The sequence below is a fragment of the Pelodiscus sinensis genome, chromosome 6 (genome assembly GCF_049634645.1).
Source record: "Pelodiscus sinensis isolate JC-2024 chromosome 6, ASM4963464v1, whole genome shotgun sequence".
In the NCBI taxonomy this organism is placed as follows: Eukaryota; Metazoa; Chordata; order Testudines; family Trionychidae; genus Pelodiscus; species Pelodiscus sinensis.
This window is the reverse complement of record NC_134716.1, coordinates 89,610,501-89,626,700: the sequence shown is the minus strand read 5'-3', so window position 1 is coordinate 89,626,700 and position 16,200 is coordinate 89,610,501. Positions and strand designations below refer to the sequence as shown.

At 44.3% G+C, this 16,200-nt stretch overlaps 1 protein-coding gene across 6 annotated transcripts in view; it reads right to left on the bottom strand.

Annotated features, from left to right (window-relative positions):
• Window positions 1–16,200, bottom strand: part of LOC102450321 (interleukin-6 receptor subunit beta-like) — a 75,196-nt gene that overhangs the window by 8,528 nt on the left and 50,468 nt on the right. For 5 of the 6 annotated variants that reach the window (XM_075932371.1, XM_006119165.3, XM_075932368.1 and 2 more), the window contains 2 exons: window positions 14,981–15,062; window positions 9,151–11,028 (listed from right to left, as the gene is read on the bottom strand). In XM_075932371.1, the coding sequence (XP_075788486.1) occupies window positions 10,546–11,028; window positions 14,981–15,062 (565 nt within the window). In that variant the 3' untranslated portion in view covers window positions 9,151–10,545. Of the gene's footprint in view, window positions 1–9,150; window positions 11,029–14,980; window positions 15,063–16,200 lie in introns of those variants that run through there. The other variant, XR_012904880.1, reaches the window with a different exon arrangement.

Genomic DNA, 16,200 nt, shown 5'->3' with positions numbered 1-16,200 from the left:
CCCCCGTGGCTCTCCCCCTTCCTGTGCCTGAAGCTTTGGGGGAGAAGATCCCTCAAGCTCATGTGGATGAAGGGGGTCAAACCACCAAATTGCCAATGGGCATTGTGGACCCCACAGTATTGGTCTCCTCTTCATCATTACTGGATGAAGCTATCATGGGGAACTCTCATCCTCTTTCTCAGGATGATGCCAAGGTGCACCAGGAAGTTTTGGAGAGGGTCACTTCCAACTTCAGCCTGCAAGCAGAGGTGTTGGAGGAGCAAATGGACTCTTTGTTGTCCTGTCCTTCACAGCTCCTGCTAGGGTTGCTCTTCCCATCATCATGTCATAGATCACCAGTGCCTTGGGGCAAACCCCCTTCTTCCAAATGGGCAGAGTGGAAGTACTTAGATGGGACAAAGGGTCACAAATACCTTTATTCCCATCCTGCCCCAAATTCCTTGGTGGTCAAGGTGGTCAACCTGAGTGGGTAACCTGGCACTACTCCCAAAAATAGACTCCAAGAGGCTGGACTTACTCAGACATAAGATCTATTCATTGTCCAGTCTATAGCTAAGGGAGACCAGTCCCCAGACTTTCCAGGAGTGGCATGACTTTACTATGTGGCAGACCACTGCCAAATGTGAGAGTGCCCTCCAGGAGGGCTCTTGTAAGGAGTTCTGTGCAGTGCTGGATGAGGGCATAGCTGCCGCAAGAGCTGGCTAGGTGGCATGGCACTGCAGACTCCACTGCTTGCTCTGTGGTATCTGCCGTTGCCATGCAGCAAACAACTTGGCTGGTCCTCTCTGGACTCCACAGAGACTCAACAGTCAATTCAGGACCTCCCCTTCAACATTCGGGCCTTGTTTATGAAGCAGATGGATACCAAATTATTTGGGTTAAAAGACTCCCAAATCATCCTTAAATCCTTGGGTTCTTGTATGTTCCAGGTCCAGAGCATAAGCAGTTTAATCTGAAGCCTGTTTAGGATTCAGCCTCCGAAGGATCTGTGGCAGAAGTAGCCCAGGAGCTAAAAGCAGTGGTTAAGCCACCCAATCCGTCCCTTAGCTCAGAGAGGCTCAGCCCACGCCAAGCAAGGGACTAAAAAGCAGTTTTGAGGAGATGCTGGAAGACAATATACCAAACCTTTCCCTGAATCTGGTTTTCCCAGGTTTGGCAGTCGTCTTTCAAATGGTGCCTTCAGGCACACTTGTTCTCTGAAATCTTTCAGTGATATCTATCAATATAAAAAAAACCTTATTAACGGTCATAATCTGATGCCTATGCAATTCACTTTCTATACAAATAAATGCTATCCTACCAAAAGCATCATGACCTGCCTTTTGCATATGGTTATTTTTTTCCCCACTCACCCCCATCCCTACATACCAGGATCAGTTCATATTTTGGTTAAACTAGTCACTGAAGCTCACAATAAGCGCTGTCTACTCAGCACCAAATTTAGAAATAAAGTGCTATTCCAAAATGTCCCTTACTCCTCCTAGAATGAGATTTATAGGGATGTCAGAATAGCGAGCCCAAAATAATGGGCTTGCTGTGGGATAGCTATTTCGGGATACTCTGGTATTCTGAAATAGTGTTGCAGTGTAGATGCACCCAATGTGTCACACATTCTGCTACGTACAAAATAAAAACCGGTAGTGACTTGTAAACCTTCTGTTGGTCTAGAGAGTGTTGTGGTCAGAGTGAAAATCCCAACAATCCCTTTATGGAGACATAAAAGAGAATATGGCAAGGGTGAGGGCGCAACCAAAAGTAAAATGACCAAAAGGTACTTGGCTCATATGGCTATAAACATTTTAATAAAAAAACCCAGACTGATAGAAGCACAAATAGCCAACTCCAATTTTGAGCTATTTCACCCTTTGTTCTCAGCATCTCAACAGTTTATACATGATTGGGGGAAATACTTATTTTTCTGGAAACAATGGACTGTTGCTAAATCTTGCTAATTATCACCTAATACAGTCATTAGATTTCACATCAGATCCAACATAATAGCATACTTTTATTTACAGGTCTATTGCAGTCTTGGTGGCCTGTTGCTGTGATTTTCACAGCATGCAAAATGTAGTAAGGGGCACCTTGAATTATCTGATGCCATATGATGGGAGGAGGGACAGCTCAGTGGTTTGGCTTGCTAAACCCAGTATTGTGAGTTCAGTCCTTGAAGGGGCCATTTAGGGATCTGGGGCAAATCTGTCAGGGATGGTACTTGGTCCTGCCATGAGTGCAGGGGGTTGGACTCGACCTGTCAAGGTCCCTTCCAGCTCTATGAGATGGGTATAGCTCCATTCTTTATTTTTATTATTATTATGTCATTTTAATGTTTCTACAGTATACAGTTATAGAAAATGGTAAATTTAGGATCTTGGAATACTAGGTTTGATTGTTTGCATTTTTTTCAGTGCTACCCGATGCTGGCAGGTTGATCTGTTAGTCTTTTCATTTTGCATATCAAATTCTGTATGTCATAGTAAAATATCTATTTAATAACAATAAAAATCCCTGTAATGCTTCTCTTCAGCCTGCCCTGTTTAATTGCATGAACTTGGAACCAAGTTTTCATGCAGGGAGAGTGTGATTAGACAGATGGTTTCCTGAACCAAAAAGAAAAACCTGGCTGCTCTATTATAATGTATGTAATTGTCTTGAATCCCCAAGTAGAGTATAGATTGTTCTGTGTTCATCCATGACCACAGAACAGCCTGAACTCCAATAAGTCAGGCTTAAAAAAGAGCCCAGAGCAAATGCTAAGATTTCCTACCTGTGTCTGAACAACTTCTTTACCACTTTGCTGCTCCAGTTTCTCAGCAGAGCAAGACAAGGTTTCTAGTTAAGAACATGCGCATCAGTCATATTTTCATTCCTGACCAGGTTCTGTTTTAGATGGTGTGGTATTTACAATTGGGCTGTCTCTACACTGCACCCCTTTTCCGGAAAAGGGATGCAGATTAGACACTTCGGAATTGCAAATCCGCGGGGGATTTAAATATCCCCCGCGGCATTTGCATTTACATGGCTGCCGCTTTTTTCCGGCTTGGGGATAAGCCGGAGAAAAGCACCAGTCTAGACGCGATTCTCCGGAAAATAAGCCCTTTTCCGGAGGATTTCTTATTCCTGCTTTCAAGTAGGAATAAGAAATCCTCCGGAAAAGGGCTTATTTTCCAGAGAATTAGACTGCCGCTTTTCTCCGGCTTATCCCCAAGCCGGAAAAAAGCGGCAGCCATGTAAATGCAAATACCGCGGGGGATATTTAAATCCCCTGCGGATTTGCAATTCCGACTCGTCTCATTAGCATCCCTTTTCCGGAAAGGGATGCCAATGTAGACGTAGCCCTGATGTCAGGCTCTATTTTGAGGTGAGTGTGGCTCTGTGTTGTGTATATGTGGGTATTTTAGTAACTGGCTCAAGATAGAAAAGTAGCCAAAACAGAAGGGGGGGGGGGGGGAGAAAGGGAGAGGGATGGGATAAGTGGTTATGTAGAGAGGGTTATTTTTTGGCCTGTTAGGAGGGGATGTGAAGTCGAGGGCTGGATTTAAATGAACACACTACAATGTCCTAATGCAAATAATCTGGGTTTGGTGGAAAGAATCAGGAGAATAACGTATAGCTGAAATATACTCATTTTCACATACGTGGGATGTGTGTGAAATTCACAGGAATGAAGCTGTGGAAACCACAGTCCTTTACTCAGAACAAGAAGAGTAGAACCACTAACGCTGCGCTAACTTCCTCACATCTAGTGTTGCCAACTAATTGCATGAATCCAAAGACCCTTGTCCTACCCCCTGTCTAACTCCTTCCCCAAGGCCAGTAGACTCTGGGAGGGAGTTTGGGTGTGGGCTCTTGGCTGGGGCAGGGGGTTAGCATGTAGGAGAGGGATGACACTTACTTCATGTGGCGCCCAGAAGTGACCAGCACATCCCTCTAGCAGCAGCTTCTAGGCTGGGGGGTGGGGCCAGGAGATCTCCATGCACTGGTGCCTGCAAGCACTGCCCCCACAGCTCCCATTGGTTACAGTTCCTGGCCACTGGGAGCTGTGGAGTTGGCATTAAGAATGAGGGCAGTGCACAGAGACCCCAGGTCTCCTCCAGGGGCCACAGGGACAGTGCCAACTGCTTCCAGGAGTGGTGTGGAGCCAAGGCAGGTAAGGGAGCCTGCCTTAAGTCTACTGCGCTGCTGCACTGTTAATGCCCAAAATCTCCTGGTGTAGCTGAAGTAGCCTCCAGGAGATAGGGCGTGATTTTGGAAGGCTCCTGGTGGAACTGGGAGGGTTGGCAACCCTTCTTGCCTTACACCAGCAATATGAAATCCACTCCTTAGTCCTGCTATTTTGCACTCATAGAAGTGAAACACTAAATGAAAACCACCCTCGGGCTTTGAAGAGCCATCTTACATAGCAAAATGTGTTCAGCAGTGCTGGGGGCTGAGTTCAAGTCCTTGGTATTTAAATTATTTACTTTTATTCCCTGGCCTGCCCCCTGGCAGAATGATTTTTTTGTTCATTGATGTCACCTTTAACATAGCTTTAATTAGCTGTATTGAGGATGCATAACCTGGTAAAAGAGACCAGTACGCACATTTAGTAACATAGCAACTGCCAGAATGGAGCAGATTGTCTAGTCTAAGTCTCATCTCTAGCATGTAGAATTTCATACGTATTTTGAACTATGGCATTTTCTTTTCCATGCTGAGCACCCAAAAACCCTACCTCAATATCAGTTTTACTCTTTCTTACCTAGCATGAAGAAGAGATTTATAATTCTTTATTGAAAATTCATATATGAAAAACACTATATGAGGTATTACAGTTAGTGCAAAGTACTAGCACCAAGTTGACACTAATCTTGAGAAGTGATCTTTCCCAGGGTTTTCAACATAAGGGGTTGCTACCTACAGTTGTCACATGATCTTTAACAACTAAAGAAGGAGGTCAGACTAGAATCTGGATTTGCTGACTCTGGTTTTGTACACAACAAAATAGCTTTCAAAATTAGTTTTGAATTTGCCATTTTCAACAAAAAAAAAGTGCTACTGTCTCACCATTATAGCTATGCAAATATAAACGCACGATAGGTTCAAAGAAATGAAACAATTATCAAGTTAGTATAAATTAAGGCAGTAAAGCCTCCACAGGCGTATTTAACATCTTCTATATGTTTTGTGGTGATTGAATTAAGAGGACATTTACAAGTCTGACAAGTGTGGAAGCTTCATAGGAATAGTTGTTACTTTGGAACCTTATAGAAGAATAAGTTCTAACTAAAAACTGGATTAAACAGTTGAAGTTGAAATTCTCTGAAAGGGAGCCAAAAGTTAAATACATCACAATGTCGTGGCAATAACTTTGTCCATAATACTGCAGAGAGTGAGATTCACACTTGCATCCCTCTCCCAAGTACTAGTACCCAGGTGAAAGGGTGCAAGGTATCCTGTTTGGGACAAGAAGACTGGTCTTGGGGGACCATTTAGACTCTAAATTGGCTAAAAGAACAGTCATTGGTATATCAAGGCAGTGGGGACACAGTACATTCTGTTACTGCTTCGTGACAGACGTCGGGAGGAGAGGGGGAAATAGTTCCTGGTTCTAACTGAGTTGCTTCTGCCCTGTTTAAAGTGTTTTACAGCTCGTGCAGATCTATCATCTTATGCATGTGCAAGATCTGTAAGAACCATCCCATGAATCTGCAGTTAGTGTCTGTGGTGCCTGCTTCTGAGTGGTGTCTCAATGCTGCCACATTCAGCTCCAAAGAGGGGGCTTCCCAAAGCAGGCCCTTGCTGCTGACCCCCAAGGCATCCACAGGTCCAGTCTCCTTTCAATGGGCCCACTTCCCAGGGCTCATTGATCTTGGATCTGGCTTCCATCCCCTCTCCAACCCCCATCAGAACTACTGTGCCCTCTTGGCTTAGGAAAAGAATAAACAGGAGGATTGGAAATTAACCCGCCCAGTCTCATGTCCTCTAGGCAGGGAATTAGCCATCTACATTAGGCCCCACCTGGAGTATCATGTCCAGTTCTGGGTGCCACATTTCAGGAAATGTGGAGAAACTGGAGAAAGTCCAGAAAAGATCAATACAAATGATGAAAGGTCTAGAGAACATGAGCGATGAGGCAAGGCTGAAGGAATTGGCCTTGTGTACCTTGGAAAAGAGAAAACCGAAAAGGGACATGTTAGTAGCTTTCAAGTATCTAAAAGAGTATCATAAGGAGGAGGAAGAAAAATTGTTCTCCTTGGCCTCTGAGGTTAGGATGAGAAGCAATGGGCTTAAATTGCAGCAAGGGAGGTTTAGGTTGGACATTCGGAAAAACTTCCTGCCTGTCAGGGTGGTTAAACACTGGAATAAATTGCCTAGTGAGACTGTGGAATCTCCATAGTTGGAGATATTTAAGACCAGGTTAGACAAACACCTGTCAGGGATGAGCTAGGGCAACTCAACTTTAGAAGCCCCCGGCGGCCACATTGATACTTACAGAACATGCTGAGGGCCTCAACTTAAGTGTGGTTGCATATGCAAGCAAATATATACAAATGGCTTCTCTCACGCTGATAGGCATGAATACAAAGATTAAGGCAAGACTCCACAATATACAGGCCCCATTTAAGTCAGCTCTGCTGATATTAATAAAATGCAACATTTACCCAATTTCTACCCATGTGCAGCACTTTTCATGAGCAATGACAGTCCAGGAATTTACCTACTAAAACACATATCAACAGAAGATCATTACGCTGGCTACTTTTTTGTTTCAGCTCCCACTCGCCGGCCACGTGTTGATCCCCACATAAACCCAAACTGCACCGCGGGGCGCAAACAAACTGGCTGTGGGCAGCATGCAGCCCACAGGCCATGTGTTGAGTAGCCCTGGGTGCTTGGTCCTGCTGTGATGGCAGGGGACTGGACTTACCTCTTGAGGTCCCGTGCAGCTCTAGTGTTCCGTGATTCTATATTGCCCACAGGGTTAGATGGGGGCTAGTGCCCCCTAGAAGGGACGGATCCCCAGAGCCCATCCATACCTCCATGAGCCAGCCTGTGCCCTCTGCCCTGGTACTGAACTGGAGCCAGTGCCCCCTAGAGAGGCCCTGTAGCCTCCTGAGCACCAGTGAGATTTTGGTGCTAGGGCCCTCTCTCAAGTGGATCCCTTGAACGGGGGGTCAGGTCAGGCCCTGTTTTCTCCCACACTGTGGGATCCCATGGGCCAGGCCCTGTGGTACCTCGAGGCCTGTGTTGCGGCGGGAGGGGAGTGAATTGGCTAGGTCCAAAGCATTCTCCCCACAGGCCTCCGCAAGCCTGGGGGCGGGGCTGAGTGGACGGGAGAGGTGGGGGCAGGGAGTGGCTGCCGGGTATCAGTCTCTGTCCTTCACTGCCGTTAGTTGGGCTGCACCATGGGCCGGCGGGCAGCTCCCAGGCTTGTCTCCTTTGAGCAGAGGTGGCTTGATGGCAGCACAAGCTAGACAGGGCATGATTGCTGAAGCCCCTGCACTCTGCGGTTGTTCTCTACATTAATCAGAGTGCAGCGAGCCAGGTTATGTTGGTCTGTGCTGCAGTCACATCTTTGCTACCTGTGTAGACAGTCCCTGAACCACTGGAAACTGAGCTTCTAGTCCAGCCTGGTGTGTGACCTCAGGCACGTCACAGCCCCCACTGTGCCTCAGTTTCCCCAGATGTAAAATGGGAACAATGTTGGCCTCCTTGGGAAAGCCCTCTGAGTGTTACCAATGGGCAGAGCAAGGGCTGGCAAGGACAAGTCTTGCCTTGGTCATGCGGACTTGGTACCATTCCAGTGGGCGGATGGTGCCATCAGTTGCTTGATAGCGCTTTGTGTCTGGATGAAATCAAGTGAGGAAGTCCAATGACAGACGGGTGAGTGGCTGAAAGTCAGTGGGTAGGGAACTGGGTGTCAGGCGGCAGGTCACTGGCAAATTCAGCACACAGGGAAGGGGGCTCCCCATGCCTCCGCTCCCAGCACGTGGGGGCAGAGTTCACAAATGACAAAGCTCTTTTCCCCACCAGCTAAGCCATCACTTTATTCCAGGTCTTTAACACATGCTGTACCTTGCCTTGGCTGGGCACTGCTCCGGGGCAGACCCAGCTCTCCTAGCCCAGAATCACAGAAGTGCCCAAAACAAGGAGTTGAGGGGCACAAGCACCCAGACCGTGATCCCCCACCCTGCTGTTCTTGCCCCAAGGCCCGCCCCCAACCGCACGCTGTCCCACCCACCCACCCCCAAAATGCTCCTGAGCTACCTCTTACTCCCAAGATCCACCCCCACTTGTACTCTCCCCCTGCCATTACATGCCTCTGGCCCCTTATCAGCCCCCCACCCCCTGTCTGTGCCTCAGTGTCCCCTGACCCTGGCCTGCCGCTGGAGACTGGCAGGTTTTCTACCAGCTGATGCCAAAGTCAGGCACCCCCAGCACCTCCCACAACCAAATCCCCCTCCCCCTCCCACAGAGCCAACAGAGCCATAGGAACTGGAATGGGTCTGGCAAATTAATTTTACTTTTAAAAGAGGCTGCTCCTGCCGGCTACCTTGGCTCAGTGCATTCTGGGCAGCAGCATGTGGCCCAGCTGCCCACTCACTGATCTAGCATCAGGTGAGCCCGTGCAACATGCACTCACTCTCCTGGCCTGGCACCCCCCCTAGCATGGTGCCTGGGGGGAATTGCCCCCACCATGTCTCTGCTCATAAGGACATCTTTCCAGGTCAGGATGGATGGAGATTTCCTATCTCCTAGAGCTGGATGAGACCTTGAAAGGTCATTGAGTCCCATCCGCTGCCTCCATAGCAGGACCAAGTACCATCCCTGATAAATTTTTGCCCCAAATGGCCTCTGCAAGGATTGAACTCACACTCCTGGGTTTAGCAGGCCAATGTTCAAACCGCTGAGCTATCCCGCTGCACAATGAGGAAGGTCCAGTGGTTTCATGGCAAACTGCTAGCAGGGAGACCAGCTCTATGTATGAGTGTTCATAAATGCCTGAAGTTCTCTTTAATTAAATTGTTCTTGATTCTCCAACACCATACTTTCCTCCCTTGCATCCCCAGTAACTCCTTCCCTAGATGGAGAAGCACACCAGAGGCATCTTCATATCTGTTTTTTTTAAACTCCTGAGTAGGAAATAAAGACGTGTAAAACTGGAAATCTTAGCAACTGTTATGAGTTTAACTGCTGCTCAAAAGAAAATTAAACATGTGCCACAGCTCAAAACAAAGCAGGTCAGCTCAGGAACTTACAGTTTAGGTGAAGGGACAGTGGTCAGTCTTGTGAGGCAGGCATGTGTATAATTAATTAAGCAAATGCAGGATGGAGACAGACATAGCCTGGAAACATGGTATAGCCATGGAAAAAGCCAAAGAAAGGTTTTGGGTTGGGGCTCGTGGCCAAAGAAAAGCTTGTTTCTGTAGGAGAGGCCACTGTGTTCCATTGTCGTTTCCTCCTTTGTCCAGGAAACAGGACTCTGTATATTCTATATATAGAAACAGGATAGCAGCAAAGAAATACCTGCTTCTCCATTACCAGTTTCTCTTCCTAGTGGGAACAAACCACAGAGACTTGAATTTTGATTAGCTGCTTGGGTCAAAAGTGGGAACGTACCCAGAATAGCATCACTACTTCACTGTGAAGTCCTGAACTCTGGGGAATAACTTCTTCCTCCTCTAAGTTCGGCAAAGATATCGAACAGATACTCCCACGCTTGTAGAAAGTGCCATGCAATCTTCAACAGCCATGAATGGTGAGGGCTTGTTTTTCTTTTTACTCAAAAAGTGCCACCTCTACCAGTGAAACATCTGGTTGATGTATCGTTGACTCAAAAGAGTCTGACTCACTAACATAACTTACAGTAAACACTTAGGTTTTCATTGAAGCTGTCCCGTCCATGTACTGAGCAAATTTCATGCCTGGTTTCTTGGAGCGAAGACTAGCTAAGCTTTTTGTGATATAGCTGAAAACTTGCTTTCCCCCTTGTTGAGGATTTCCACTATGCTTTGCAATGATCAATGTAAAATCAAATCTGCATGGCTCTAAGGAGCTTACATTGTATTTACTTTAAATAAAACATGAATCTGCTTCCACCACCAGGCTTCCCTAAAGTACCAAAGACACAAGCTGAGCAGGAACATCTTTTGGGAGGAATGAACAGGGAATGTTCCTGAGAAAGTTGCCACAGTACCCAAAGTGCAAATGACAGACAGGTTGGTTGGATTCCTCTCCAGCAGACGGAAGGAGTTTGTTAACCAAGTCTGGCAAAGGAGCAGAGTTCATGAAGCCCCACTATTGTGGCCTGAAAAAAGGATCCTTTGTGGAACTAGATTTGTCCATGACATGACTGCAAGAGTTAGTTGAGGATAATTCTTAGAGCAAGGGACTGAAATAGCTAATGTAACTATATACACAAACTACTTTATCTTTAGAATTTTTTAAAGCAGAGAAGCATCAATATTCACAGAGTTTCTGCTCTGTAATATTGTAACCACTCTGATCAAGCATCAAAGGTTTTGGGGAATGATCCTTGCCACAGGAAGGCATCAAGAGACCTCAGTTCAAACTGTTTTCTTCCATCAGTGTTGGTCCAGTTGGTGTAAATACCACCTGGCTCTGTTTCACGTAGTCTTGAGAAATAAGCAGTGCCTGTTGCTCCACTTTCCCTGGCCTGTTCAGTTTTCCTTCTTCGTGAGGAGGTGTAGTCCTCAGAGGTAGATTTGGTGCCAGACTCCGCATAGCTTTCTGACTGAATTCCATGCTGGTGTAATCACTCAGGAGAGGTGCCCTCATGCTAGAACTGACTTTTTCTTTTTCAGTTGCTTTTTCAGAGATTTTCAAACAACTGGGACAGGTGTCCGGGTTGCCACCAACCCTTTCAGACTGGCCTGCACCACACTCCGTGTTGTCTTCTCTCTCCTCAGTGAAGGGTTGAAGCTCCAAAGAAGTGTTGGAATCCTGCTCTATCACATGAAGGCTGGTAGTATCATTGTCTATTTGCAGTTGAAGCAATGGCCTTGAAATGAATCCCTGGATATCCTACAAAACCAGATAAAATGGAAAGAAAAAAAAATCATTGCTTGTTTCTACACATAGGCTGTGTCTACATTGGCACCCTTTTCCGGAAAAGGGATGCTAATGAGACCAGTAGGAATTGCAAATACCCCAAGGATTTAAATTTTCCCCGCGGCATTTGCATGAACATGGCTGCCGCTTTTTTCCGGCTCGGGGTTTTGCCGGAGAAAAGCGCCAGTCTAGACGGGATCTTGTGGAAAATAAAGCCTTTTCCGGAAGATCCCTTATTCCTACTTGAAAGTAGGAATAAGGGATCTTCCGGAAAAGGCTTTATTTTCCGAAAGATACCTGTCTAGACTGGCGCTTTTCTCCGGCAAAGCCCCGAGCCGGAAAAAAGCGGCAGCCATGTTCATGCAAATGCTGCGGGGAAAATTTAAATCCCCGGGGCATTTGCATTTCCTACTGGTCTCATTAGCATCCCTTTTCCGGAAAAGGGTGCCAATGTAGACACAGCCACAGTGTTAACTTATGATATGGAAATAAATAAATCACTCATACTAACCAACAGAAAAAGTCAGGAACTGGGCAGACAGGCTGCAGCTATTAATTTCTTGTTTAATCTACCTGGCCAAGCTATTTCTTCTACCCTTTAAATTCCATTTACAATGTACTAACTTTATTAAGGAAATAAAGATTTCTGGAAAAGAAGACCATAGTCTCCATCCCTTCATTGTTAAAGTGATACAGTGTAGACTGCAGGATGTTCTGTGCAGAGCTCTGTCACTACTGATATGCGTGATTCACATGGTGATAGCAACATTAAAAAGGGTGAATTGAACAGTGTTATTTTGCCTAACTGCCTTTTTATTAGCAAGATGCCTTTGAAGTGAGTTCTATTCACTTCAGTCTCACTTTGGTCTAGGTAAAGATTGTCTAGAAATCTTTTGTATATTTTGACTGGCTAAACTGCAGAGCAGTGTATGATGTCAAGTCAGGTACTACTTGCTTAGAAATGGGCATTTCCTGTTAGAGCCATACAAGCTATCACAAAATACACACAGAATGGAATGGCTTTTTATGGTCCATAAATAGTATCATCTCTCTCTGGTTATACTGCTTTGGTTTTTTAAATTAGCTATCTTAAATTACAGACTTGCTGTCATGTTCTCTGACGCACCAGTAACTGCTTCTGTCTTCACTTATTTTAAGTTTAGTAAGAGCATTAGAGCATTGAAAACCTAAGAAATTATCAAGACTTTATTGTATTTCATTCATTCTTTCTGATTCCAGTTCTTGAGCTGAAGAATGATCGCTACTTTGTACCAATCACCCAGCCAAGACATGAATGCTCATCAGCCCTTACCAGTGGTAGTGGGTTCAGCAGGCCCCTCAGCACATTCAGAATTGGCCCTGTTTTGAATAATGACCTGAACACTGTGTACATAGGACCCACCAAAGCAACAAGATTTCTGCATCTCTGAAAACTGAGATTGTGTATCCAGGCACTGATGACACTTCATGGTTTGCAGAATAGTCTGACTGACAATGGGATAAACAGATGTAATACTATACCTAATGAGTAAATTTTCCCAGATTCCTAACAGGAAGATGCATTAGCATATGAAGCAGAAGTATAGCACTGTAATGGAATTTTGTAACTAATAAGTCAATTGTAATACATGTATGTTATAGCAAAAGGATTGTATTAAACTTAAATACAAGATGTAGGCCTCACAGAGGGCCAGGCAGCTTTAACTTAGCTCCAGCTCTGTTTGATGTTAGCATGTTAAAGTGAAGGGCTGGACTATTGTAATACATAGTGATGTTAGTGTTAGACAAGGCCTAGTAGTAGAAAGAAAGAAGTTTAATGTTGAAAGACTTTGTAGCTTTGTTAAAGTGACTTAGAAGTACCCCTGTGTTCCGTGCTGCAATTCTGGAAATGTTTTGTTTGTGTGAATGAGAGAGAGGATGTTTTAGGAGAGGTAAGTGTGAAGGCCACTGCATGCTCAAATGGTCAGAGGAGGAGCTGAGGACTCAGAAGCTCCAAATAATTATCAACTAAGTGAAAGAACTCAGAAGATGCAGATTATCCGGGTAGATTGATGAACCCTGAAGCTAGAGGCAAGTGCCCCTTGATAGGAAACCAATCACAACTTTCTCCAGAAAGACAAGAACACCTCCCCCCACGCCTCCACCCCCGACGGTTCATTAGCACACTGATATCAGATGACTGAACAACTTCTTCCCAATAAGCACATTGTAGAAAGATTGATTATGATGCTGAATGACTGAGTAAGGCCTATTTATCCTTACTAGACCGGCTAAATAGACCCTTGGGAGATCAATCTCCACAGTGCTGATCTCTCCCAGCAAGTGTAGATAAGGACTCTGGAGTGATACAAGGAAATGTTCTTTTAAAAAAAAAAAAAACAACCCACCATGCATAGTTAATCTATGGAACTCCTTGCTACAAAATACCATTGAGTTTGAGTTTACCAAGATTTTTAAAAGGATTAGATATTCTATGGATCCCCATCTAACATCATTTTTGTAACCTTACAAAATAAGGGGTATTAAATTGGGTATAAGCCATCTTTTTTTTTAAAGCAGTCTGAGATTGGGAACAAGAACTTTCCTATATTTAAGTTGCCCTATAATTGTCCATGAAAGTGATTCTGGCACCTTGCTCTGAAGAATCTGGTCTAGGCACTATTGGATTGCATGGATTACTGGTTTGATCAGTTATAGAAGTTCATGTATTCCTAATTTTTGCATGGTCTAGGTCCATGAGGTATTTACTACTGCTACAGATATTAGAAAGTACAGTGCTTTAATACAATAAATCCTAGAATTTTTCTTAGATTGTGAAATCTTGGCATTCTATCAAGTTTTACAGTGGAAATTTGTAGCAGATACTTTTAATCCTATGCTTGATCTCCTTTATTTTTTTTAGGAATGTACTACTGATTTACTTGACAGTGTTCATTCTTGAATTGAAGCAATTTTGTGAGCATTTTGATTATAGTGAAGTTCCCTGAGGGACTCAGGTTCTGTTGAACAACTTCACAATGCTCACTGGTGTATGTGGGTACAGCTATCACATTTCATGAGCCTTTGCTAATGTCAAATTACCACTGGGTAAAGCCTCCAAAAGTAGCTGCCTTGTTGTGCTGCCTACTCACTCTGAGCCTCGTTTTCCCCCCAAAAGCCTTTATGCTTCATCTGTTAATCATTATTTCTACTTCTGCCATGTTATCAGCACAGTCATATTTCTTAAAGTATCTGTATAACCGACTTCATTTCTTTCCACCGCTTCCCTCTCTGCTGTGTGTATAGTAACATCATGGCCCCATACCAACTATGTATTTTTTCCCTCCAAATACCGATTTTGGAGTGGCGTTCTAGCTTATAGAATGTCTCTGTACAAGTCTTCCATTTACAATATGCAATCACAAGATTTCTTTCCTGTGTGCTGGACACTTTGGGCTTCATAGAAATGGGAAAATCTTATAATTGAGTTTTTGTCAACCTAGATCCCACTGTAGGCATACATGAGCCTTGCACACATGACCTGTTTCTTTCAGATAGCTGTGTCCATTGGAGCTACACATGTGGCCTGTATGACCTTGCATGCACATTACGTGGACCCAAAACAATTTTTTTTCAGACTTGCCAGTGAACTGAAAAATTAAGTTATTGACCCAGCTCTTGTCTCTCATCAGCTTGTCCTAAAATGGCTTCTTCTGGCCACAGGCCTCTTTTCCAGCAACTTGACCAAGAATACTTTAAAAACCAAACCTTTTTAAAAAGGAGTAGGAAAATCCCCTCTAAAAACCTGACATTGAATTACTAATATTACCAGAGCTTCTGCGAGATCTTTAATTATGTACATTTACCAGGCACAATTAAAAAGCGAAGCTAGTAGTCTGTGCTGCTGTGATCAGTGAAAGGGCTCATTCATAAGCACTTTTCGTACCAGTGAAATGATTCTTGTCACATCTTGCAGCGCGCTGCTGTTTCTTGGATTTGGTACTGTTGACCAGCACAATTTTCTTGACCTGGAAAGACATGCTTTTTAACCTGAGGATCCAAATAAATTATTGAGCCTTCATTTACTTTTGTTTTCATCACAAGTCATGTACATAGTTTATCAATATTTTCATGTGCATCAGATCTGGAGGTCTAATAGCAGCTATTAAAACACACACAAAAATTGGCAATCCAAAACTATAGTCCATACTGTCACAGTAAGTTACTGAGTTTCTGATGCACCATTATTTAGTATCATAAACAAGAGCTATGAAAGCTATCAGCACTGATTCTCTTCCCATCTCTACTGCTTATCCGCTTTTCCCTAATCCAAAACTATTTCCTAGCTTCTCCACGCCCCTTTCTTTCCTTAGAGGTTTAGTTTGTCTTATCAGTAGTAAAGTATTATAGTTTTCTATTTTGAAATCTGCCTGACCCCTATGAGCAAGCGCCTGCTTCTGTCCCATTATGCTACAAACCTGTGGAGGGCCTACGGGTCAGAAGGGAGGCTGCAGTATATCTTGGCATATTAGCCCACATCAGCCCTTTCTTAGGACTCAGACACAATGGAAGATCTGCCTCTCTTGACTGAAGGCTCACACATGGTATTTAGTGAATTAGCAGTAGAGTAATAGATACATCCTCACACAGATCTGATAGAATTTGGATTTTATATTTGCATTTTCAGGGCTCAGGTACTGTTTATGCTCTGTGCTTAAATCCTATGAGGGTTAGTGTGGAAGAGAAATTGTGGTGTCTTTCTAAGGTAAAGCCAAATTCATGAGCTTCATTCAAGTTAGTTTTAGCTGTGGGCCTTCACCTCAAAGTGGTTTATAATCTCTTCTTGAACTTGGGGCCTCAGAAATAAACCTTTAAAAGCCCTTCTAAGCTATCCAGCTCTAACTCTGGCTAACTCTACAATATATGTGTTGAGACTAGGCCTTCAGGCCTACAAGAAATCAAACTGTATTTGATGGTTAAACTGAGGGGCAGGTGGGGAAAGCTGAGACTGTTTTATATAAACACAAAATTAGTATAAAATGGAAATAAATATACATGCTGCCCACAGGCTGAGCTGGACCCTTACGAGGATTAAGGCTCAAATGCACCTGTGCCACTCTTGGCTTACTTCCCCCACATGGTGGAAATGAGTGCTGAAGTGAGGTG